Consider the following 25,536-nt stretch of genomic DNA (forward strand, 5'->3'; position numbering starts at 1 on the left):
CCCCCCCTTTTCTTTTTATTTCCCACTGTTGTTTCTTCTGATGCAGCGAGGCAAAAGGCCGCAGTAACAATAGAGTTAACACACGCCTGGTTTCCCCTCCAGGCTCTCTGCTTCCCATATGGTAATTCTGTGTGTGTGAGGTTCAGGCACCAAAGGTCACCGCCAGAGCAGAACAACACAAAACAACCCTCCAGCACACACAAAAGAAGTCCTATCCACACAGAGAAATATAAAACCCTACACCGCTAAATCTCATTTTCTTCCTGAACCCATTCAACTTTCCAGGAGACACTTTGAGTTGGACATACCACTTCAGAACAGCACAGGCAAAATTTCAGATCATGTCATGCCAGTAAAACGGCTCCATTTACTCACAGACACTAGTGTGTGTGTTGTGGACAGGTGTGGGGTGTGGTAGTCGCCCCGCTGGGACCCACACTCCCCTTTATGGGAACAATAATATACCGTTTATGTCTTCTCCTTCTCAGCACCAACACAATGTTGCAGAAGCAATCAAGAGACACTAACAGTGGGTATCTTTTAATATTGTATTTAAAAAAAGAGTAGGCTAAGCCCTTACAAATCTGTTTTTCTTTTGATACAACTTATCGCTTCTATAGATATCAATACAAAATCTGGCCAATTTGAACCTGCCTGTATTCCTCTTTTCGAGTACGTCACATATTCTCTATTATTATTCTACAAATTAAACATATTTTTATAAATGTTGGCCAACCGGAACCTGCCTTTAAAAAGATTTTCGTGGGCAAGTCATATACTGTAAAACATTTGTATATACATTTGACTAAATTCTGGAAGCATCATTTTATTTATTCTACCAAGCCACACACAGTTTCTGTTTTTTTCACCCAAGTTTTGATATTTTTCTCTAAACTAAAGGCTGTTCTGATCCTGGCCTGTGATGGGTTGGGTCAAGAAAAAAAAAATCTGTTAATTTCTTGCTAACAATAAAAGAATCCAAGCAGACTTGCTCCTCCAAGAGCCAAACACAGATCAGTCCGGCTAAACCCAGATAAAGGTGCGGTTTATTAGCTTACATAATTTGTGCGAACTAACCCTTTAATTAGATCCCAAACACATCCTCTAACCCTGGTGGTTCCCTGGAGGTGGGTTTAGCCTGTGGCTCTCTTTCTATCTCTCTGGGGAGAAGGAGAGAGGACAGCTGGCACTCCAATATCCTCTCCTCTCCCTCAGTCCCTCCCTCTCTCCCTCTTCCCTTGTGGGCTCACTCTTTCTGGTCAGTGCTGACCATCTGCCTGTATGGTTTGTTCTGCGTCAACTTCCAGCTTCAACCCCCTCCCTCCCTCCCCCTCATTGATCTGGACACACAGGGCCTCCCCCCTCTGGCCTGAGAGGATGACCAGATGCCCTGTGCAGTAAACCCTGGGACATCTCTTGGATCCCCAGAGCCCGTCCTGCAGCGAGGTCTCTAAACTGTGTTAAGGTGCTTTTGGACTGCTTGGAATATTATCATGTTTAAGGTACATTTTATCACACATTTACGACTCAAAGCTATTAAATACAACTTAAGAACCCTTTTTCTTTTGGGAATACAAGGCTGCATGGGGTGAATAATCGTTACATACATGGTAATTTTGTGGGTGATGTATTCCTTTAAGTAGCTTTGGTAAAGGTGAAATGAAAAATTAAAGGTTTTACTTCATCACTAATAATTATCCAGCCATAAGTCAAATTCAAAGTTTACAAGAGGACATATTATGTAGTGTTTCCCACATCATTTTAATCTATTTGTGGGGGCACCGCACCCCACCCCGGCAGGAAAAGCCAAAGGCCCCTTAACCTATTCGGGTGGCCCACGCATCCGCCCCCCCCCTCAAATAAGAAAATACATGCGAGATCATGGCTACTGTAGCAGACAACGTTCTTGTTGCTCTGTGTTGCGTTGTTAACAGTGTTGGGACTAACGCGTTACAAAGTAACGCGTTACTTTAACACCGTTATTTTTGTCAGTAACTAGTACTCTAACGCGTTATTTTTTAAATTCAGTAACTCAGTTACCGTTACTACATGGTGCGTTACTCCGTTATTTTTTCAGTACTTGAGTAAATGTACTTAGATACTTCCTGTGTCACATGCGGAGACGCGCTGTGGGCGTGTTTGTGTTAACTAACAAGACTATCATGGCGGCAGCGGAGCTCAAGTCGAGTTTCTCCGCCTGGAGATATTCTCACTATTTCACTTTTGTCGAGCACGCCTTTTCTCCTCCTTCTCTCTTTCATAACTTTATATGTAATACATGTTAACGGCGTCAATAGTCACTTTAATGATACTACTTGACGGTATTCCCGGATATCGTCATGAATGCTTTTCAGAATAAAAGCTTGGTATTGAGAACTTCCGTTTTTTTCCAGAGTAAATAGCATTTAAACAGACGGTATGTTCCAACTAAATTATGCTACAAAACATTGATTTTAATTTCTAACAACTGCTAGCCAGGGAAAAGTTGATAAAGCCATTGCACGGTATGTTGTAGAACACATGCAGGCTATTTCTACTATTTCTATTGCTATTTCTTGATCAACATATTGTATTATTCTCCAATGCAATAACAGTACTGAAATGAAGGCTATAAAAGGGCATTAATGGGAGCCCTTTTTTTAAGTAACTAATGCGTTACTGTTCTTTTTGGTGTAAGTAATCAGTAAAGTAACGGAGTTACTTTTGAAATGAAGTAACTAGTAATGGTAACTAGTTACTGGTTTTCAGTAACTAGCAGAACACTGGTTGTTAATGAGTGACACACCGGAGTTGAGGATCTGTGGGGTTTATTCTCCCAAAAATATAATTTACAATTTAGCAGACGACTTACAATGACCAATTACAGGGACATTCTCCCTGGAGTAACTGAGTGCCTTACTCAAGGGCACACTAGTAGTGATGTTCCAGGCGGGATTTGAACTCGGAACCTTCCGATCATCAGCACACCTCACTATCACGAGGGATTACTTTTTTATGAGATCTCTTTGTGGTGGACGATATTTAATAACCAAAAGTTATTTATTTTGCTCACACCGCCCGATTGGCTCTGTTGTGATTGGTCAACCATTTAGAGATGATTCGACCCTTAGTCTATCATGTAGAATGCGTTAGTGTGTGGGAGATAAACTCCCTTTGGAAGGAACTTTTGGATTTGAGCCTTTGTAGACCATTTACATGCACAAAAAGCGATATAGCACAATACGGGGAAGGGAAACCCCCCAAAAGCATAATAGGGCCCCTTTAAACAAATGCTGCTGCTACCTGTCCAACTAAACCCTTGGATAGTTGTAGACTTCTGAGGGAGCCCCTCTCTCACCACACATGTTGCAACAAGGCCAAAATGAAACCAAAAATAAAAGCTTTTCACCCAAGTATTAGTCACTTGCTGACCTCACAGTACCCATAATTCTCAGATGCAGTCTGAGTGAATATGTTTCTGTGTTTGTAAGCAGTGGAATGCCAACGGCAGAGGCCACAGAGACAAACAGACAATTATCTGCATGAAGTGCTGCAACGTTCACTCTGTTTCTGAGCCTCACTAATATCATTAGACTCGAGTATATTACGTTCGTTATGAGCGGTTACTGCTACAAGGGAAGGATAAATAGCAGACATTCTAAATAAACAACAAATTGCATTTGCACAGCTGATCTAAATCGCTGATGTCCAGATAGAGGAACACAGATCGGAGGGAACAAGTGCAAAGAACAAGTCCTATGGTCCTATTTCATGGGAAGAAAGAAGAACACAACTTACATATGATGGCCATGAGGGAGTTAAAGTTTCCGATGTTGAAGCATTCACGCGCCACGTCAATGAAGAACTCCATGACCCGAGCTCGGTGCTTCTTCTTCACGGGCTGTTAACAAAATGAAGAGCATTGGAGAACACTGTCTGGTAATTGTTCTTTTTTTTTTATCAGCTTGCTTAATAAAAGTGTGGTTTGCTTGTACTTGAAGATACATTTGTTAAGGTTTGCTTTTGATGTATTGGACGTTTTTGTGGCAATAATTTCACTTTTACTACCCATTTGATGCTAAAGCAAGCAATTTATTAAAAAAACAAACATTAACTGGTTCCAGTTTCTTTAATGTGATGCAGTTTTCTCAGTTTGAAGTAATATAATAAGTGTCGAGGTCGCCTCTAACACTGGAATGACCAGTTTATTTCCAGAAAAAAAAGATTAACAACAACTTTGATAATAAATTAAGCATTCAAGTCAATTATTGAGGAAAGAAATGCCAAACATTTTAGTTTTGAGCTTCTCAAGACTGAGAATTTGCCGTTCTCTCTTCAGTTTATAAATGGAAATGTTGGTGTTTCAGATTTTTGATTGGACCATACAAGCTTTGTCACTATTTTGTTCATTAAAAACAATCAGTAATAGCAGTCCTTATGCATAGCGCTGTTCTTTTTTTAATTCAAGAGTGGGGTTGGCCGGTTGGCCTCATGTTCATTACTCACCATGCAGATTTCTGTAGCCACCAGATAACTGAGTCTGTTGAACCATTCCACATAAGCTTCCAGGTTGCTGGCCTTCTTGTGATCACTGAAGCAGCTCTAAAACGACAACAACAGACTTTTTAATTAGCATTTTAGCTTGTCGCAAAGCATGAAAAGTGATGAAGTGGAAAAAATATAGCTGATATCTGCTTTTTTCCCCCATTACCCTCAGTGAATGCATACAAATTAAACTATTTGGCTAGAAAGACCTGTAGCCAATCACGGTTAACTTCATGCTGCTTCTATACGCACAATAGTGGTCAATGTTATTCACATTATGCATGCTGGTCCTTTGTGTGGATTCCTCTTGATCCAATTCCACACATTCCTCTGGCCTTACGCCACTGGACACACACACACACACACACACACACACACACACACACACACACACACACACACACACACACACACACACACACACACACACACACACACACACACACACACCTCGTTGCAATAGAAAGAAGGCTAGCCTGAGGCACAAAGGCAGCCTTAACCCCCCCGTCACCTCACTTCCAAAAAAAAGGGGGACTGTTGCCTAGCAGCCGAATGCCAGACAAGAGAACCCCACGGCCAGACAAACACATTAAGAAACAAACACGCCCCTTCCCTAAACAAACGCTTGGCAGCAGCGGTTGCTAGGAGATGAGGGTGCATGCATGCACATCCAGCCACTGGAATGATTTTTGAAAATTGTCGGTGAGGTGTGTCCGAGTGTGTGTTTCTGAACGTGTGTGAAGAGCGGATATTTGGTCTGCTGCTACGGTCTAGAAATCCGCTGCCCTCACTTTGACCTGTGCGGGGGCCGATCTGTGTGTTGTGTAAACGTTACATCTGTCTGGAACAGAAACTAGGCCGTCTGTCTTCTAACCCACATCAGGCGCAGATTGATCAGGTCTGCACACAGGATTACAGCCAAAAGAAGATTGCATAACTACTGATCCGTATATACTCCTCCTATCTGCCGATTTGCAGATAGAAAAGCATGCAGACATTACCTTATCGTTGTCCAGAGGGTCTTTCTGGACAAAAGCCTGAACGAATTCTTCAGGTCCGATGTAACTCAGTCTCTCCTGAGAAGGAAAGGAACAAATATTTAGTTTGCCGGACGATGTGGCCAAAATCTTTTATCCTGATATAGGTAGATTCTTAACTGGATAAGGATATATATATATATCTCATGATAAAGCATATTTGTTGGTCATACAATCAATACATTTACATGGACTAACCACATGGAGATGCCTTAACTCATTTGGCTGAACACAGAAATCGACAACATCTGTACAGTGTGCATCTACTGTGACATGTTTCAATGCTTAAACAGAGCTTTGAACATTGAAATGTTAGCCTTTGAAGACCATTTACATGTACAAAAACCTGTATAAACACATTACAGGAAAGGAAAAACCCCCAAAAGAATAATAGGGCCTCTTTAAATCTAAAGTAAATTAAGTTTAATAAACAGTGTGTTGCTAACAGATATATCCAAGAGAATGTGACTAGATTACATACTTATTCAAGCACCGGTAATTATGCTACATCACAAGATTTACATCTCACATAAGTACGTTTCAAAACTAATAGGAGTTCATCTTAGCTTGAATTTTTGTTTTACAATGCATATGTTAAAAAAATGCATGGGAACATGTAAATTAGGAGTAAACGTTATACATCTCGGTAGACAACCTTGATGTTTACGATTGACTGATTTGTTTTTTCAAAGACAAACTGACAGGTAATGAATATAAAGCTGTGGTCAACGACAGTGTTTAAAATCAATGCTGTGGTAGGTCAGACGTGGGAGGAACTGTGGCGTTCGGTGCACCTCGGCGACCACACGGATTTCTAAACCATCATTCATGTCAGCTCTCCCATTTCTCTCACATGTTCTCCTCTTCAGCATTGATTTATTCTCTTTGCCACAAATGTCTATATGAGTTTAAGTCATTGGTTTAACAAATCACAACAAATAATTTAGAGAATGGATTTTAGGACGAGGCAGAAAATTGGTGTTGTGGGCCAGGACTGGCTCCATAACATGTTTCTGTAGATCAATGGGGATTGTCCTTGACGTAAGAAAGGAAAACAAAACAAAAAACCGAAATTAAGAATATAAAGACTCACCAGTTCTATGTGTGTGAGCTGTTGGGCCACAGTGAATGGGTCGTTGCAGATGGACAGCATGTCTCTCTGGGTGGCCGCTTGGGGCTTCGCCTTAACAGCCGTCAGCCGCTCAGCAGCCGTGGCGTTGATCTTGACCAGCGCCTCCTCGTACTGGCTGAGCACCGTCAGCCTCCTGATCAGACCCTGGCTCATCTGACCGACCGCCTTCCTGTAAACCTGGTGGATGGAAATAGTTGAAAAGGTAAAACAATCTGTAAGAAGTCAAGGTAAGGAGCTTCAAAAGAAAGTTGTATTGATTAACTCAGGCCCCAACATATTCCCTGATGCACACCTTCAGAAATGGTTATTAGTATTTCCATAAAGCTTCAGCATATCAAGGTTCCTTGCATGACAAAACTCTCTTTCGATCTTTGAGAAACCCTATAGTACCACAATCTCTTAATCACAATATCAAGATGGGTGTAGGTCTGAAGCGCAATGGAGACACTTGAACAGGTACAACATGGACACTACAAAGAAGATCCGTTGTATTTTTTTGCTAAGGGTGCAAAAACAACCCAGAACCATTTCTGATTGAAAACAATAAATGTATTCCTGCTGACAGAAAAACAGCTCAAGCCGTACATAACCTCATTGGCAAAGGTAATCGAGTGGTCCAGTGATGACGTATTTTCGTAGGCCATCCCGAATGTAAGCATCGCAAGGACTCCCTCGACAAAAAGCGAAGGGATTAGCTCGTAGAATTTTGGAATATTGCAGAAAATAAGATCTGTTGCAAACACACATTTACGATGCTTAACAGGTTTTGCTCAGCAGGATCATTTTTACATATTAGCACCACTTTATGATTTTGTAAATGAAGCATGAAATGCAATTGGCAGTAATAAAAAGCTAACATAATGCTATAAACTAACATCACAGTTACATGGCTGCAAACCGGAATGGTTAAATGCCAATTTATTTCCGGGGTTCTATGAGAACAAGAACAAGTGTTATATAAAGTGACCTAAACCTCCCGTTGCATGCGTGCGGCCACTTTGTTGTGCTCAGCTGTAGGCATTTAGGTTAATCCCTAACCACTCATTTTTGGCAGAGAGTGATAACAAGCTCACTGGAATTTACAACGCTCCTGTTGACTACATGTCAGCAGAACTAACTGAGGCAAGCTTTCGGCCCAAACCGCAGAACGACCCTCAAATCAGACGCCTCCAGAATTTATTTTGGCTTTTTGTTCATGTACAGGGAGGGTCACTCACAACGTTATGCCTCTTCCTGCTGGCCTCATTTAGCCTCTCGGCTCAACAAGTGGCAAAGGGGGGAGGGGACTCAGAGCTCTTGCCTCCTAGATTAATATATCGTCCTATTTTGAACCTTGAGTCCAAACTGACCACGATTAGATGATCCTCACTGACAGCAGTTGCGAAGTTGGCAAAAAGAGGGAATAAGGACATGTGTATTTGATTGTGTACATTTAGAAGAGTCTGTGTGTTATTGTATGTACTTGGAAGATCCTGTTCATGGCCTCTTTCCATACCACCGGTATGTGCTGCTTTTCTCACGACCACATCCCTCCTCCTCCCTCAACTTTCTGTCAAATCAGCCTCCAGGATCTGGGTTTTACAAACAAGACTATTTCAACAGGGTGGGTAGAAACACAGCAGGGCATTATAATTGATGTGGAGGTCCAGAACATTGTCAGCATCAAGTTTGAAGGGGAGCTGTCAGTGGGGGAAAATGGGCAGGCGCTCATCACTCTGCGGGAAACAGCCAGGGCAGGACCCTTTCTGAAATTCACTTCCCAGGGCATGACTAATGGATCTGTCTGTGTGGTGCTGGGGCTGTGATAGGTATGATGGAACATGAACAGACACTGCATGTCAGCCAAGCAACTGCAGCTCTCTGGATATTGCATTTTCGGAAAGGGTTGATTGAAAAAACACTTCACAGAGTTAAGAAAAATGAAGCTGTGGAAGAAAAAATATCTAATAGTAGTAGGCGCCAAGACGGATTGGAGATCAGAGAAAACATCTAAAACATTTTTAACAAAAAACAACTAAGGATACTACTTAAGACTATTACGAGTAATGTAATTTATTTGAAGTTATAATTTTTTCAATAAATGGATTAAGTATTAAAAAATGGTTTACATTTAAATGGTGACGACCAAGTCTTTATTTTGCTCTTTTTTCGCCCAACTATCTAAATTCAAATATATTCCAAGATAATCCAAATAATGTACTAGAAAAAAAGCCAATCCTAACATTGGAAAAGCTGTAATCAAATATGTTTGGCATGAAAAGCAAATTAAACAATCAGAATTGTCAGTTTGTTTGTCAAATTTTCTTCTGTCTTTCAACCAATGGTTTTGGTATCAGATAACTCTCCTTTGAGTCCTGTACACACTCAGCAAAGGCTTGACCACACCCACAGTTGGTCAACAGTGAGACAAGCCACCAGTGGAAACCGCTCCAGTTACCACACCAAAGTCAGCCATCTGCCGAAGCTTCTGTCCCCGCCACAAACAGAGAACGTGCCAGGGTCAGATATATATAGTCACCAATCTTGGAGACAACAGCCCGTCTGACATTTCTGAGCAGAGGGCTTCACACTTGTTCATTAAAACTATTGGCTTTATGGATGAGAGTGCCGGTTAGGGGCATGTGGTTCCCTACGCTATTGACCCTGGCAGTGATCCTGAGATGGCAGACGGCTGCTCAGTACAAGTCACAATGACTGAGCGTGTGGTTGCATCCTGCCATCATATAGCTGGAGGTCCTGTTTTCTTGGCTGCATGTTTTTACTTCCTGTGGGGTTCCACCTGACCCACACAAAAAGCCTCACTGTTTTTAGCAGGTTAGCCAAGCAGCACTAATGAACAGATAGTACAATCTGCAATGAAGGGAATTATCTACAAACATATCCCTGTTGCCAAGACATCATCAGAAAGAAATGCCACCCAACCGCCTACCGGTGATTCATTGGCATGTAGCATTCGGTTGCTTCAAGTCCAGGTCCCTTCTCAAATCATTCTAGCCAAGTCAATGTTTCGTAAGCGATTTGCAAGTCATGGAGCTCTCTGAATGCTGACTATTTTGAGTCAAGTACTTGTTTTTCATAATTTAAGTCTACCATGAGTCATAATACTCAAGCCTAGAGCTCTGGAAAATGACCACCAATTACTTTACCCTGAAGTTGATGTTCAACACTTCGAACAAACCGTGGCACCTGCCATGAAATGGTAACGTGCATGCACAATTTGTCAAATACAGAAATGCCTTGCATCAACTGTGCCAGGCATGCACACTGGATTTATAATATGGGAGCTGTTTTATATAATAAAGCAGAAAAAAATAACTTAGAAACTGCACATTTTGAGGGAAGGCAAGAACCCATAACCATCAAATGAAGTCAGATGAAGATCACGGCACTTGTTTTCTTCTTGACTGCTGCTTCCCTATATATCCAACCACATCCATAATGACAGTCTTGCAACAGAGATCAAGGTCCTGGAATGTTTTGAGTGTGGTCTGGACACGACTCTGACCAGATGTTTGGGACATCTATTCTGGACTCAAACCCTTTCCCAGAGCGCTGCGGTCAATGCTCTTAAACGCTATACTAAAGACCTGCTTACAGTTGGACGTCTAGGTTAAAGCAGCGTTCAGTTATTATGCTCCAAATATCTGAAACAAACTCCCAGAAACCTGCAGGTCCGCTGCAACTCTTACTACTTTTAAATCCAAGCTGAAGACTTATCTTTTTGTCGCTGCTTTTAAATTCAAACTGAGCCATTGTGTTAATCAGTAAAGTGGAACTTCTGTGTGAACTATTCATATCTTAAACTGCACTGTAACTTTTTATTCATGTACTTTTTATTCATGTACTTGTTATTCATGTATTTTTTCTTTTAATGTTTCTTTTATTATCTTTTCTTTGTAATGACTGTTTTTAAATGCCTTTGTCTGAATGTCTTTCATTTTTGTAAAGCACCTTGAATTGCCTTGTGTTGAAAGGTGCTATATAAATAAACTTGCCTTGCCTTGGTTTTCTATGAGAAACATTGAAGCAAATGAGTTCTGATCACACTATTGGACTGCGCCATGGCGTTCACACTTTCCAGAGCAAGGAATCATGCTTTATTATCATGGGGTTATCATCTACGGATATGCATGACAACTTTACATCCCTCAACTTTTGCTTTTAGCGATTTTGTCAATGTTCTTTTCTTTCTTTTAATGGCATAAGTCAAAAGTTCTGTTCATTCAAAAAAGGTAGCATCCACATTGGTTAGGTTTCCCACACAAATGATTTATTGACTGTCCAGACTTTAAGGAAAGCTCATGCTATTTCTTAGAAAGCACACATTTGGGCAGTGTGAGAAATTATAGCCAAAGGTATTTCACAATTCTCCTGTTAAACCAACTTTCCGGGTTTAACTTTTAACGCAGTAAATATAGGCAACTGTTTGGTTGCTATCACATTCATTTTAGCTGGAGACGTAAAGACTAAACATGAATAAAGTGGAGAACCTAAAATACTGCAGATGCTTATTAAAGACCTCCGAATGCATAGTTTGGATCCTCTTATCCCCATACAGTTACAGACCAGTGCAAATCGACGGTAAAGTGGCCCCTCATAGACGATTGTTCAGAATATAAAGACACTTGTTGTTGCTTTTTCCCATAATGTGTAACCCATCTGTAGCTGAAATATCTAAGCGCTTGTGAAACAAAATGCCTGCAGTTATCTACACCATTACCTAATGGTGTATAGACGCCATTACCTAATGGTGTAGCCATTGATTATTTTAAAACACCTGTGGCTTTCAAAACATGTATAGATGCACTTAAACAAAGCACATGTTATCTTATTATGTTAAATAAACCGAGCATAAAATATCACGCAAGGTAAAGTACAGAGGAATCTTCCGCTACATGGCTTTCTGTTGCCTTGGGGGCAAGAATAGATTTTTCCATCAAAAGTCTTTTTGGAGGCGTGTTGTGAATGTCACCTGCAGCCAATCTAGTGTGAAATCAAAGATGTTTTTATGACCAGAAAAAACACAGCATCTATGTCTTTGAGCATGACTGACTGAGAGTGTATTACTGGTGGTGGGTGTTTTATGTGCAGAGGTGTATAACAGAGCAGACATGGGAGCTGTTAATGTGTCCAAGTGTCATGTGAGAGGGGTATTGATTTGTAGATTCAATTGTGGATCAATACTACGGCTTGTACTATTGATGAGTCATGTGAAACCGGCATTAAAACTCTGGGGATGGGTGTTTTTGTGTTGAGCCGTGGATGGGGGTTGTCTATCATAAGGATAAATGGATGTTTGTGTCTTCCATCACCACCCTCCCCCAAAGATACACAAACTTGGTACGCATTACCGAGCAGAGCACAGCAACCGGCGTGTGAAACCATCAGGACATGCACTAAAACCACCCTGATTCATCATGACTAACCCAATAATATGTCTAGACTGGAGAAAAGTGAAGTGGGAACGCTTCCACTAGTGACACGGAGGGGAAAGAACATTAGATATGAAGTGTAATTAGAGTGTTAAGAGACGAAGACGGTTTGTGAAAACTCCCTGAGAAGTACAGAATAGGAAAACTTAAACAAGGATTTTTATTTGAGGGAAATTATTAGCGTATCCTGGGACCCAGTGGGATAAGACATAGCAGCAACAAATAGTTACACCTGATAACCTTTAACACTTAACCCATAAGAACCTGAGGTGACGCGCATGTCACACACAATTTTAGGGTGTAGCAGGGGTGTCACTTCAAGTATACCCTTAATTTCAACTCATATAGTCCTGAAGCGACACCCAAATCACATTTCTGAAAGGTCATGTGACCATTGGGATGACCTCATGTTCAATTTGCAGCCATCTTTCCTGACTGTTTTCTCCACAAGCTAACTTCAGTCTGCCAGCTAATTTGCCCCTCTGCCCATCCTGAGGATAAAAGGTAAGATCCATCAAATCCTATGGTTGAAATATTGGATAACCGGTACGGGGCAGTGTGAAAGGCTCGTTCCTTAGTACGAATAATAGTACCACCCCAAAGTAAGATGCCTATACGTACTGTTGAAAATGTAGGGAGTTGAAAACGAAAATCGGCTAAAACAGTTACGAAGAAAAGAAAGAAAATACGTTATTTCAGTTTCAAGACGAAGTAGTTTTTTCCAAATCGTAGGTGTTACCAATCGAAAGGGTGTGTTTATAAATAACTGACCCAGGCTGAAATTACGTTTCGAGACGATAAAGAAATCTTTCGTGTGTAAACCCGTCACCACGTCTTTAATATCGGTTTCGGCATAAAGTGTTAAGAGGCAATTTGGTTGAAAAGGTCCCAAATTGAAGAATTGCGTCATTTATATCCGTTGACAAACCAAAAACGATAGTGATAAGTAAAATCGACCTCTGCCAATTTTGATTGTACTTATTTCACCTCTTGGATTTTACTGACGTCTAACGAATAATCTTCTGGAGGCTTATGTATCAAACCTAGGAAGGCATAGGGTATGTCAATGTCTGGTCGAACGGTTTGCTGCCGATTTCACCCCCGGGGGGAGTATCTGCTAACAAGTCCTATATTTCTTGAACAACGGAACGAAAAAGGGTATTCACATTGGGTAGACGATCGCTATTATAGATTCGCGACACTTTGTTTTACGACGTCAATAGATGTGGTAATGGATTTACACATATCTGCGGTAATGGATTACGACATCGGTAACTAATAATTTTGTGGACACCGAAAGTTTTGTACATATCTACGTGAATTTTTGTTTCGGTGTACAAAGAATAACTAGCGAAATTTATTTGGCCTCGTATTTTAAAAGTGCGTTCCATTTCATGTCTCCTTAATGAAGGCGGGATGTACCGAAAGACAATCCGGAACCCCGTTTCTGTATCTAAAAAAGGTAGTTTTCAGAAAAACCTCCGCACAACACTTAAGTGGACGTCGGGTTATGATCGACCTTTAGTTTCTACAAAGAAATACCCTGGTCTTTTTTTGTGTTCGGTAAGATACAGAAACTCGGTACTGACTGACCTCTCACATATGACCACCACCCACAAAATACACGCTCCAGCAATTGTCTCGTCTGTACCCCTCGACAATTACACCAGGTTTTTCACGAGTACACTCTCCCCATAACTAAACAATTCTAAAGTTAACACGCTAGTTCATGATGCCGAACAAAATGATACTACTCGAGTACACTTTGGCGCGTAATTTTTGAAAGACCCCTACGCCACAAAAACACAACTTCGGCACCTACCCCCACACAGATAGTATTCCTATTTACCGTACAAAACACAAGAAGGTAGTGGTGGGAGGGGGTTTCTATGTGTTTGAACGCATGCGTTAAATGGCTCGTCTCCGTGTCGGTTGGCCGCACCACTTTGGTAGTCCTGTACGTGATAGTTGGTGGGACTATATCAAGTAAGGTGTACTGGTATGTGGGTGTTCTATAGAGTTTTCATACAGATGCTGTCCTCGTGTTGCCGCACACTTGTGTCCTGTACGTCTTTGTGCTAAGTAGTCCTGATGGATTGTGTGACTCTCACTTGTGCGCTATCACTGTTGCCCCCTTTCTTGTAATCTATACTTTCGACTATATTAATTCTCACAATATCTCTGCTTTCTGCCAAAACGACTTATTGAGGGGACTCTTAATGTCTTATCCTTTTGAATTTGTTCCTAAAATAAACTCCTTTAAATAATCGCTATAGGACGCCTGGGTCGACCCCGCATTCGTGTATCGTCGTGTTTATCAATGTGGACTATTTGGCAATTGTGAATTTGGTATTCTTGGACCTCCACTGCGTCGTACAAGTGTTGTGTGGAGGAAGGGGAGTCGCCAGATCGTCCCCGACAGTGAAGTTCAATATGGAATTAAAGTTGAGTAATAATCAGGACTGGCTGTGGGTTTAGTGTAAAAGACTTCCAGTACACTGGTAACGCCTACTGGAGTACAAAGTTAAAACGTCGGTAGAAGGACTGACAAAAGAGGTGTTCGATTGAAGTCAGACGGTCGATTAAACGGGGAGAGACGGGTAAGGACTCCTAATTTTCCATTCTAGGTAGTGTTAGGTATACCAACTTTATAACCTATTGTACAACAAAACGAGCTTATATGTTAGTAACAAATCTGAAAAATAAAAAATAAGACACGCATTTTTCTTCGTCATTTAATACACACACTGTATCTGCAGTGACGTCCGTAAATCTGATTTGACCATTCTTTTTATTCACACACTGGATATAGGTGTATTTTTGAACAGTATTGCTAGTCAAATGAATTAAGTTAATATGAGTCATTATATAACTTACTATATATATATATATAATCGATCGATCATTGATCATTATTGATCAATGAATATGATGATAGATCGATCGATGATGTTGTACCGTTCCAAATCCTTGATTTGCAGTACACGTGAAATGGAGTGTCGACCTTTACTATTAAAATGGCACGACATCCATTTCACGATGGTTGCAATGTACTACTGTAGTCGACTTTCAGTACTAATAAAGGTATAAAAGAAGAGATCTTACTTGTCTTTTATCTTCCCTTACCTCTGTTCCTGTAGGTCTTAGGACCTTTATTTAGGACCTACCTTTGCTTTCATCACCTCCCTAATCCACCACTCATACTTTCTACTCTCTACTCCTTAAACTACTAGCTGACAGAATCTAGGACTAATAGTCCTCCTCGGTAATACTCTGCCTTTCGTTGTATCCCCTTCTCCTTGGTGGAGTTGGTCTCCCTCTTTCTTGGAAGGATATACTTCTTGGAGGCTGACGTCGTAGGGTTGACAAGAATGACCGTTCTTTCTAAGAATACGCTTTTTTTTCGAAAACTTGTGGTCTGGTGTTGAAGTTCCCTCTCTCCCAGGTTGGAGGTCTACTTCGAGGGTGAGGGGACGTCATGAAGTCCTCCAAGTACATGTCTATCTCGGTACCCCACACCGTTACTACCTCGTTTTGGTTGAAGATGTCGCAAGTTGTGGAGACGGGGTGGGTGTGTCTTGCACGTCTGGTGTCATTTTCCTCGACCTTTAGGATTAGCCGTACATGGACGCGTACCCTGCAAACGGTCGAAGGTCTTTGGCGCACAAGATCGACCCTTTGCTGCTGTGTTCTAACGTACCAAACGACTGTTGTACAGTGCGCTGGCAAAGGTCTGGGAGGAGTGTAGAGAGTGAAGTGGCTGTTGCTCCGAGGTAGGTTGTCCCGTTTTTTCCCCTATTCACGACCCCTTCTAGGCAGGTACCAACTGTATAATCCATCGTCATCCGAACCTTTCCTATACATCCTACTCCTGACCCTCCTCTTCTCCTTGCGCCTTCAACAACTCTAAATCAACAACACCTTATTGATTTTTATAAGGACCACTAATAACTGTGAGACAAAGTGCAGATGGGTTTACCAAGGTATATGGTCCGTTGTACAAAAAGATAACAAGTCTAACATGAAAAGGACGACAACTAGACCTTTATTAAAGATCGGACTGTATACAAAAATAATAATACATGGTTCACCGTAACCTTACAACTATTTTTATTTTCAGTCGATGTAAGAGTCAGACTAATTAAGTGACCTGTCCACTACTCCGACCAGAAACAGACAATCCATGACAGTAGAAGTAAACGATTTTAATTAGTGACTCTTACATCACTGAAAAATAAAAATAGTTGTAGGTAGCGGTAACTATTATTTTTTTTTTACAGCCGATCTTAATAAAGTCAGTTCTTCCTTTCATGTTAGGACTTGTATCTTTTACAACGACCATTCTAAACCTGGTAAACCTTCTCACTTTGTCTCACGTATTAGGGTACCTATAAAAATTAAGGTGTGTGTATTTAGGAGTTTGAAGGGCAAGAGAAAGGAGGTCAGTAGATGTGATAGGAAAAGTCGGATGACGATGATACAGTTGCCGTACCTGCCCTAGAAGTCGTGATAGGGAAAAACGGACAACCTACCTCGGAGCAACAGCCACTTCACCTCTCTACACTCCTCCCAGACCTTTGCCAGCGCACTGTACAACAAGTCGCTGGTACGGTAGGACACAGCAAAAGGGTCATCTGTGCCAAGAGGACCTTCGACGTTTCAGGGTACGCGTCCAGTTTACGGCTAATCCTAAAGGTCGAGAAATACAACCAGACGTTGCAAGAAACACCCACCGTCTCCAAACTTGCGACATCTCCAACCAAACGAGGATAGGTAACGGTGTTCGTAGAGTAGACATTACTGGAGACTTCATGACGTCCCTCACCTCGAGTAGACCTCCAACCGGAGAGAGAAACTTCCACACAGACCACATAAGTTTCCGAAAAAAAGGCGTTATTCTTTAGAAAGAGACCGGTCATCTTGCACCCTACGACGTCAGCCGCTTCCAAGAGAATCCCCAGAAAGAGGGAGACCAACTCCACCAAAGGGAAGGGGGATACGGCGAAAGGCTGAGTATACCGAGAGGACTATTAGAGTCCTAGATCTGTCCAGTAGTTTAAGTAGGAGTAGAAGTAGGAGTGGTGGATTGGTAGAGGTGAGTGAAAGCAAAGGTAGGTCCTAATAAAGGTCCTAGAAGACCTACGGAACAGAGGTAGGTGATAAAAAGGACAAGTAGATCTCTTCTTTTATACCTTTTATTAGTACTGAAAGTCGACTACGTAGTACATTCAACCCATCGTGAAATGGATTGTCGTGCCATTAATAGTAAAGGTCGACACTCCATTCACGGTGTACCTGCAATCAGGATTTGGGACCGGGTACAACATCTGCCATCGATCGATCTATCTCATCATTTATTGATCAAATAATGATCAATATCGTCGATATATATATATATATATATATTGTGTTATATAATACTCATATCTAAACTTAATTCATTGACTAGTCTATTACTCGTTTCAAAAGATAACAACTTGTATATTCCAGGTGTTGTCGACATAAAAAAATGGTCAATATCAGATTTACGGACCGTCACTGCAGATACAGTTGGTGTGTATAAATGAACGAGAAAATGTGTGCTCTTATTTTTTATTTTTCAGATTTGTTACTAAATNATATGAAGTGTAATTAGAGTGTTAAGAGACGAAGACGGTTTGTGAAAACTCCCTGAGAAGTACAGAATAGGAAAACTTAAACAAGGATTTTTATTTGAGGGAAATTATTAGCGTATCCTGGGACCCAGTGGGATAAGACATAGCAGCAACAAATAGTTACACCTGATAACCTTTAACACTTAAATGGTAATTTGACAGGTTGTGGTCCATGTGTAAAATGGGTATAATAACAGTGTAATTATGGTGCAATATGGGTGTTGTATTGGTTTTACATGGGTGTAATGTAAAATAAAAAGCAACCAATTAATTTTCTAAATATTTATATGGGAATGCCCATTTAATGGCTTAAACCACAAATAGATTTTTTACATTTCTAGTTGCAAAATTAAACTCTTTACAGGCTAGCCGTTTTCCCCCTACTTTTAGTATTTATGGTGACTAATCGACAATCACCAATCTCTCATCTAACTCTCACCAAGAAAGCTAATAAAATAATTTCTCAAAAAAATGATATATTTATTTTAAGAGTTTTATTTGCCATATTAGCATTTCCCTTCATGGCACACAATGCATTAGTCACTTGTTTTTAAAAACAACACTTCTGAATCAAACCCAACAGTGGAGGGTCTGCATGTGCAACAAAGATAACAGAGTGTGAGAGACAAGCACAGTTTTACCAAGCTAAATAAACTTTGATCCAAACAGCGCAGCAGAGGCTAACAGGACGCTAAGCCATGGAAATTCAACTCTGCAGCAGTGAAACAATTAAAATGCTGCCTAGGAAGGATCACCAAAGAGGCAACAAAAAAGGCCACCTAGCCCATGAACAATGGGGCTTTTCTCTCAACTCGGCCAGCCTAAAAAATGGCTTTGTTGCCAGAGATACCCCTTCACCACTATCTGCAAAAATCTGCCTGTGCCTGTAGCTTTGTGGCACGTGCAGTCTACAAAACAGCATCCATTAGCTTGTGATAACACCCACACATATTATCAGCAGACAAGTCTTTGGTTACATTTCTAATTTAGTACGGATAACTGTTTTGTTGCATCTTTACAGTGAACATCACTAAAAAGACTGACCTCGTCTCCACTGGCCAGCCGGTGGGTGAGCTCCTTCAAACTTCGCATCATCCGCTCATCCCTGAAGTCGTACGGGAACGTTTCCAACCACTCAGTCAGCAGCTGGAGGATCTTGGGAGCGATCTTTCTGACTCGTATCTGAAAAAGTGCAAGATAACCAAATACATTTGACTAAACAATAGGGAAAACCAAGGTTAAGGTCTAGATTTGTTAAGTAGGAGTAGGAGTCCTGTTGGAACACAATATTCTACAAATTCCTAAACTTCATGCAGAAGAGCTAGAAATTACCTTGTCAGCTTGGGAGTCGCTGAGTCGTTGTTGCTCCATGCAAAGGTGACACACCTTCGACATGAGTTCGTGTGGGCGGATAAAAATACGTGAGCTGAGCAGGAAGGTGAAGATGAATGTCCTCTGTGGAAATAAAAGATACAACATTTACCACAAAACTAACTGCGTGATGTTAAATTTAATGTTTTAGATTTAAAAATGGGCTATTAATCAACATGAAATTAAAATGTTTAAATGAAGAACACAATTTAAAAATTCCAAGGAGGGAGAATTACAACTTTGAATCCCTGTGGTATGGAAAGTAAGAAAGAAAAATATGAGTAAGCCACTTTGGCATCAACAGGGTCAAGACAGAACAAAAAGAAGAAATGCTATACTTTTTAACTTTGATGAGGCAGCAAAGAAAAAGAAAAACACCATTGGTAAAAATAACAGGAAACAAAATATAAAAGCAATACTCACATCTGGATAATAGTCTAAAGTTGGGACCAGGTGGTGAATGAGGGCCTCCAGGGACCCAGACGTTAGGTTGTTGTCATGATAATAGAGGCCAGAATAGCCTTCCTCTTTGGTCTGGTACATATTCTTGTTGTAGCCGCTGGTGTTCAGATGCCCCGTGAACGGTGGTGTCTGAGGCATGTTGTCCTGCAAAGAGAAAGAGGACAAACACAAGAACGGTAAACCACCACGCTTCTCCGATAGATATCTCACCGCAAACGCTGATGCAGAGTGGCCAGATAAATCCAAAATAGCTCTCAGACAAAACACAGACGGTAAAAGTTTGGACGAGGTCAGTAAACACCCTTCCGCCTCTGGATCTCTGCGGTTTCTGGGTTTGCATTTGGTTTATTTGGAAACACCAATGGTTGACTAAAAGTCTAGGGTTGAAATGCAAACTGTGGTTGAGTCACAAAAAGCATGAGAGAAAAGAAACGTAGGATGTTCATGAGTGAGCCATACAATGAAATCATTGAGAATAGACACTTTTAAAAACTTTGAAGTGAGCTGTCCACGGAATTTAACTCGCCAGAACCGGTTACAGCCAAGTGCAAGGCAAACTTTTGAGCATCATCTCATGGGAATAAACCGTTAACTAAAGGAAATAACATAATTCTCAGAAAACAAACCAGATCAAGGTTTTACATTTCACATATACTTTCTAGAAATCTGTATTGGGACAATACATTTATTCAGAAGGCCGAACTAAAAGATAGTTGGCCTCATGACGTCAGGGACATAATGGAAGTTCTGTGTGGAAATGCGCAGACAGAGATAAGGACATGCAAGAGATGTAGCCCTGCAGGATGTCCTGACACTTGGTTTACCCTGAAATCATTTGGTATGATCAAATTGCTTGTTTACTTCCACTGCTACCACGTGCGTGTGCGTGTGCGTGTGTGTGCGCATGTGTCAATGAGGCACAACAACTCATGATGTAGGGAAGAAAAGCATCTTCCCTACATCATGAGTTGTCATCGGTGCTAGGGTCTCACTAGCACTGATCAAAACATAGCATATTTTTGGAGAAGTTGTTAAGAAAGTAGGAATGATTTGTAAGCCTCAGTAAACAGACCTACTTTTTTACCGAATGAAAAATCTTGAAAACCTTCAAGTATCAATCACAGTGTATTTATATAGCCCAATATTACACATGTTTCTCAGTGGACTTCACAGTTTGTACAGAATATGAATAGGACACCCTCTGTCCTTGGACCCCCACATCGGACAAGGAAAAACTTCCAGACTTGATGTATTCGGAATCCGGATTAATTTATTCTTTGATCAAACTGATTTGAAACTGTTTTCAAATATTGTACAGTATAAGATTAGGCATAGCTGTAGTCTGCTTGCATGTGTTCAGACATTTTACATTTGAGAACATTTATATCATTGGTCAAAGGAAAAAGGTATTTTGCAAGTACAAACATGTTCATAATTCTCCCATTAAGTTACCAATGCAAGCATTGTTTGATGGAGGATTTGTTTATGATTTGTTTCAATGTTTCATCTTGCATCAATAATATTGGATCCTTGATCATTGTATGAATATATCAATCCAGATTTATATATTGTTACAAACATTGTGTTGAACTGAGCAAAGGTGCATTTTGCGGCTCATTAGTTTCACTTTCCATTTGCAAGAAAAGGGAACCCTCAAACTGCCAAACATCTTAATGTCATAACTTATAAATCTCAAACTGGTCCTCACAAAGATATAACAACAAGCTCATACACACTTTCCTCTGTCAGCCTCCTGACCTCTGAACCTGGCACTTTGGCTCAATCCAAAGCCAGGCAGACTTATGGCTGGGGAAACACAAAGGCCTTTTCACACAGAGAGGGGGTCGCACAGGGTGCAACCACCCCACACCCCATCACAGCCCTCAACACCTCCTGCCTTCTGGACAATATGCCACCCTGTGGCTGCCTGCAGAGTCAGGAAGCCTTCAGGAGCTGCCAGGGACGGGTACCGTGATGCCAGGAGGAATAAAATGCACCTGCCCACACACTGCCACAAGGTTCAAGACCATTTAGGGTTTCACCGTCCTGTGATGTAATGTGGGTAGCACAGGCGGCTTACATAAGAAATAAAATAAAATCAGAAGGAGTGAACATCTGCTGAACAGACCGGAGGGGAGATTTACAGGAACTATTTACTAGCTTTTAACACCTTGACACAGAAGTCCTGGGGCCTCATTTATAAACGATGCATACGCTCCAAAAATGGCGCACGCCAGTTTCTAAGCAAGCGATTTATAATTAAAAAAAACTTGACGGGAAAATGTGCGGTCCTCCACGCAGACCCATGCGTACGCATTACGCACAAAAAAACGGGAGAGACGAGAAACTGCGACACCGTTGGCAGAAGGAAGAATGGAGAGAAATATGTGAAAATAATACCATAAATAAAATGTTACCTCATGTATCATATATGAATAATTCATTCGCAAAAATGTATTGAAGCCAATCTTAAAATGATTAAACAGACGCCTGTTTGAGACTCCTCAGTGCACACAAAAACATAACTTGGAGAAATAAATATATACGGATATGTTATTGAAAACCACCTCGAATATGTTGTCTTAATGTTATGACAATGCGGTATGCAGAAGGACAGAATTACGTCCATTTTGCATTTCTATTGGTTGTTATACGAGCATGGTTTATACTATCATGTTTAATCATGTGTTATGCCCTTTGCTAAGACTTGATAAGTCCCTCATAAAACACAGGAGGTATGGAAACTAAGAACACCATATATTTGGTAGATTTGGCAGCTGATATAACTCAACACTTTTGTTTTATTTCCTTTAACTGGTGGATATAGAGTTGCTGCGGGGGGGTTGAGACGCACAGGCTGCTGTGGAGACGCTGCGCACAGCTGATCGAAAGCTGATTGACAGCTGGAACACAAACCACCAAATAAAAAAATAAACATGAATTGACTCCACTCCTCAGGGATCCCCCGACTTTCTTACAGTTTCTCATCAAGGGGGGGGTCTCCTGTCCCCGGCACAAACACACTGACACACTGCCTGAGGAAGGTTATGTGTATTTTGTCATTCACTTTTTTCTGACCACTTATTTATTTATTTTGGTGACGATCAGACCTCCATGCTGTTACTCTGGTTCAAACTGCATCCACCAAACAATGATTTATCTCCACCTCCCCAAAACCCAAAATAACCAAAGTCTGACACGTGTGAGATGTTTTTTTTAGCTGTTCCGTCGTCATTTCCTGCGATCTTCTTCATGCAGTCAGTCTGAATGAATATTAATATGGGGCATTTCTTTGACTATTATAGGCAAATATGCGTTACGTGTAGCCCGCAAAAGCTGCGCCGCATTTCGAGTCGATTGTGATTTATAAAGGGAAACGTCCTACGCTGATATGCAGTGTTTTATGAATCAGAAAATGTCTGTGCGTATTTATTTGCTTTGTCCTACGTAAGCAACCTTCCCACGTGAATCCTACGCAAGGCTTTATAAATGAGGCCCCTGAGCTCTAAAAATCACAAAGCACCGTTATGTGTTCTTTGACCGCTCACTACAACTACCCAAACTAGCCCTGTTTATTCATATGTTGCCTTAAAGCCTCCAACCACGAGACAAACCTCCCAACCCTTTCACTTTCACACGCATGCCGGCCCATAATGCACGCATGCACACACAGACCATCGCTATTATTCAGACAACCGTGGGCATTTCCATGAGAAAGGAGAGTTTGAGGAGTCAGAGCAGCGGCCCGAGCATCTGCTGCACCATGTGGCTCCCCTGCAGATAGAGAGAGACTGCAACATCATGAGTCTGGTGAAGGGATAACCTGGAAACTGTATTTGGACCTTTGTTTACTCCACTGAGGGTTTCTTGCTGAGCCCAAGTGCTCTTTTCTTTGACGCACGGAACCACAAGTTCTTACTTGGTGGCATCTAAGTACAAACAAATAGATGTACTGTCCACAAAGCAGCTTCACATACCACTGGGGGTTCAGATGGAGAGCACATCAGCAGCAGGTGATGGAGGACTGAGAACAAGCATCATTCACTTTTCCCAGCTGGGATGTAAACCACCAACGGCCCTTATCCCACACTCGCTGTCCTGATCATTGATGTGGGGGTCGTTTTGGTCAGACGGAGAATTAACAACAATTTTAACACTGTAATTTTTCGTAAAACAATATTATTTCTTAAAAGAAAGTTGAAATGTTAATCAATTCAGAATATATACAAATAATTCTTATGACATCCTCCAAGTGTGGTTTGCTGGGTTTTTAATTAAGGGAAAACTGGAGCACTTGTGGAATCGGGAATCTGTGTTTTCCAGCATAAGTGCACTCCTGGTTGCTGCCCTACTTTAACATTGGCTCCAGTTTTATCATCCAGTTCAGTTTGACTGGAATTGATCTCAAGAAGTCTTACTAGTTGGCGTTTTTGCAGATCTGTTGAGTCCAACTGCTCAAACCCACACATACTCTAAAAGGGAAGTGGACCTACACATGCGGTGAAAGTTGAATTTAACCTTCAGTATAGTGACACCAATCTTCCTCTAGGATGTCTTTGAAAAGGCACTCCGTTTGGATTCATCTTGTGCTGCCAGGGCCATGTGGGCCTCACAGATAAAAGCTGTGTTGCTAATACAAAGAAAAAAATGATGTCTTCTTCCCTTTGTCTCCTATAGTTGAGCAGAATATTTGCCAACCAGTTCATGTAGGTCCATAGAGAGCATTTTAAACCCAATTTAAAAGACAAACCTGTGCATGTTGTATTGATTGTACTTTACTCTTTGTATCCATATAGCGCTTAACATAAACTTAGGTTAGAGATTTCTTCACGAAAACTAAAGAAAGACAGATAATGAAATGAACCTGTACTTTGAAAGATAAGGGACATGTATGGCAATAACTAAGACCCTATTTACAGACCTAACGCCCCTCTCACACCAACACAGTTCCCTTTCTAGCTCCGTGCTAGAGCTTTTCCGGTTCAGAACCGGTTATTCTTTTCATCCCCCATTTTGTTCACACCGCCCAGAGCCCGACTGGTGCTGCTGCATCATGACGTCACTGTTTACATCGCTGACTTTCTCCCCAATGGCGTTCACTACAACAACAATGGGGGACTGCGTTGGGTCGATGATCGTGTTGCTTTTAATCATACGAAGCCAGATTAGATTAAATAACGACTTCTCCAAGCTTATACTTTTCTCCGGAGTGCCGTGGTTCATTGTTTATTAATGTGTTTCAGCGGCATTTACCGACTGCTGCAGTGCTGGCTGCTCTTCCACCGGAGTTTATACTCCCGTTAACTCACGTGGCAGTGGCCACTGTAAAGTATTCACTGTCTGACTGTCACACAAGCAGCTGATACATATCCCCAATTCCCCTTAAGCGAATGTGTTTCAGTCTGAATTGACGCTGTTATGAAAGTTTCTCTGGTATAAATTGGGTGATGTTAGCATAGCAACCGAAGCTAAACTGACTATCTTGACTACTTGTTGCTATCCCATTGTGGCATAAGCCTTTTTCTACAGGCACATTTTACCGTGATGTATGCGGTTCTTGCTTCTAGACCGACAATTTTTTTGGGTGCTTGAAACGAACCGGATTCCGGAGCTTAGAGGCGGCTCCGCTGCGGTGTGAACATGAGAAAACTGTGCTTTTCAGGCTCTAGCTCCGAACCGACCCTGGAACCGCGTCGGTGTGAAAGGGGCAAAATAAATGCTAATTGGTTTGCAAGACGACACCACCACTGTTATCTCCGCATTAGATCCAAAAGTGTGTGTTCTCACCAGCTGCAGCCTTCCCCCTAATCCTAAACCCAAAGTGCAGCATGCTTACAGGCAGCAACAACTGTGTCACAGGTATATTTGGCTTCCGGGTGGCGTGTTTAATAGTAGTAGTAGTAGTGAGGAAGGGTGGGGGTGGG

The 25,536-nt window shown here is 41.3% G+C and overlaps 1 protein-coding gene across 1 annotated transcript in view; it reads right to left on the minus strand.

The window, feature by feature from the left end:
• Positions 1 to 25,536, minus strand: part of LOC104950000 (ras-GEF domain-containing family member 1B-A) — a 39,180-nt gene that overhangs the window by 9,713 nt on the left and 3,931 nt on the right. The window contains exons 2-8 of the mRNA XM_010776436.1: positions 19,574 to 19,756; positions 19,112 to 19,234; positions 18,824 to 18,961; positions 6,655 to 6,870; positions 5,526 to 5,600; positions 4,486 to 4,581; positions 3,778 to 3,880 (exon numbers count right to left, since the gene is read on the minus strand). Of these exons, the coding sequence (XP_010774738.1) occupies positions 3,778 to 3,880; positions 4,486 to 4,581; positions 5,526 to 5,600; positions 6,655 to 6,870; positions 18,824 to 18,961; positions 19,112 to 19,234; positions 19,574 to 19,750 (928 nt within the window). The 5' untranslated portion in view covers positions 19,751 to 19,756. The remainder of the gene's footprint in view (positions 1 to 3,777; positions 3,881 to 4,485; positions 4,582 to 5,525; positions 5,601 to 6,654; positions 6,871 to 18,823; positions 18,962 to 19,111; positions 19,235 to 19,573; positions 19,757 to 25,536) is intronic.

Source organism: Notothenia coriiceps, unplaced genomic scaffold, assembly GCF_000735185.1.
Source record: "Notothenia coriiceps isolate Sejong01 unplaced genomic scaffold, NC01 NC01_scaffold00017040, whole genome shotgun sequence".
NCBI classification, from domain to species: Eukaryota; Metazoa; Chordata; class Actinopteri; order Perciformes; family Nototheniidae; genus Notothenia; species Notothenia coriiceps.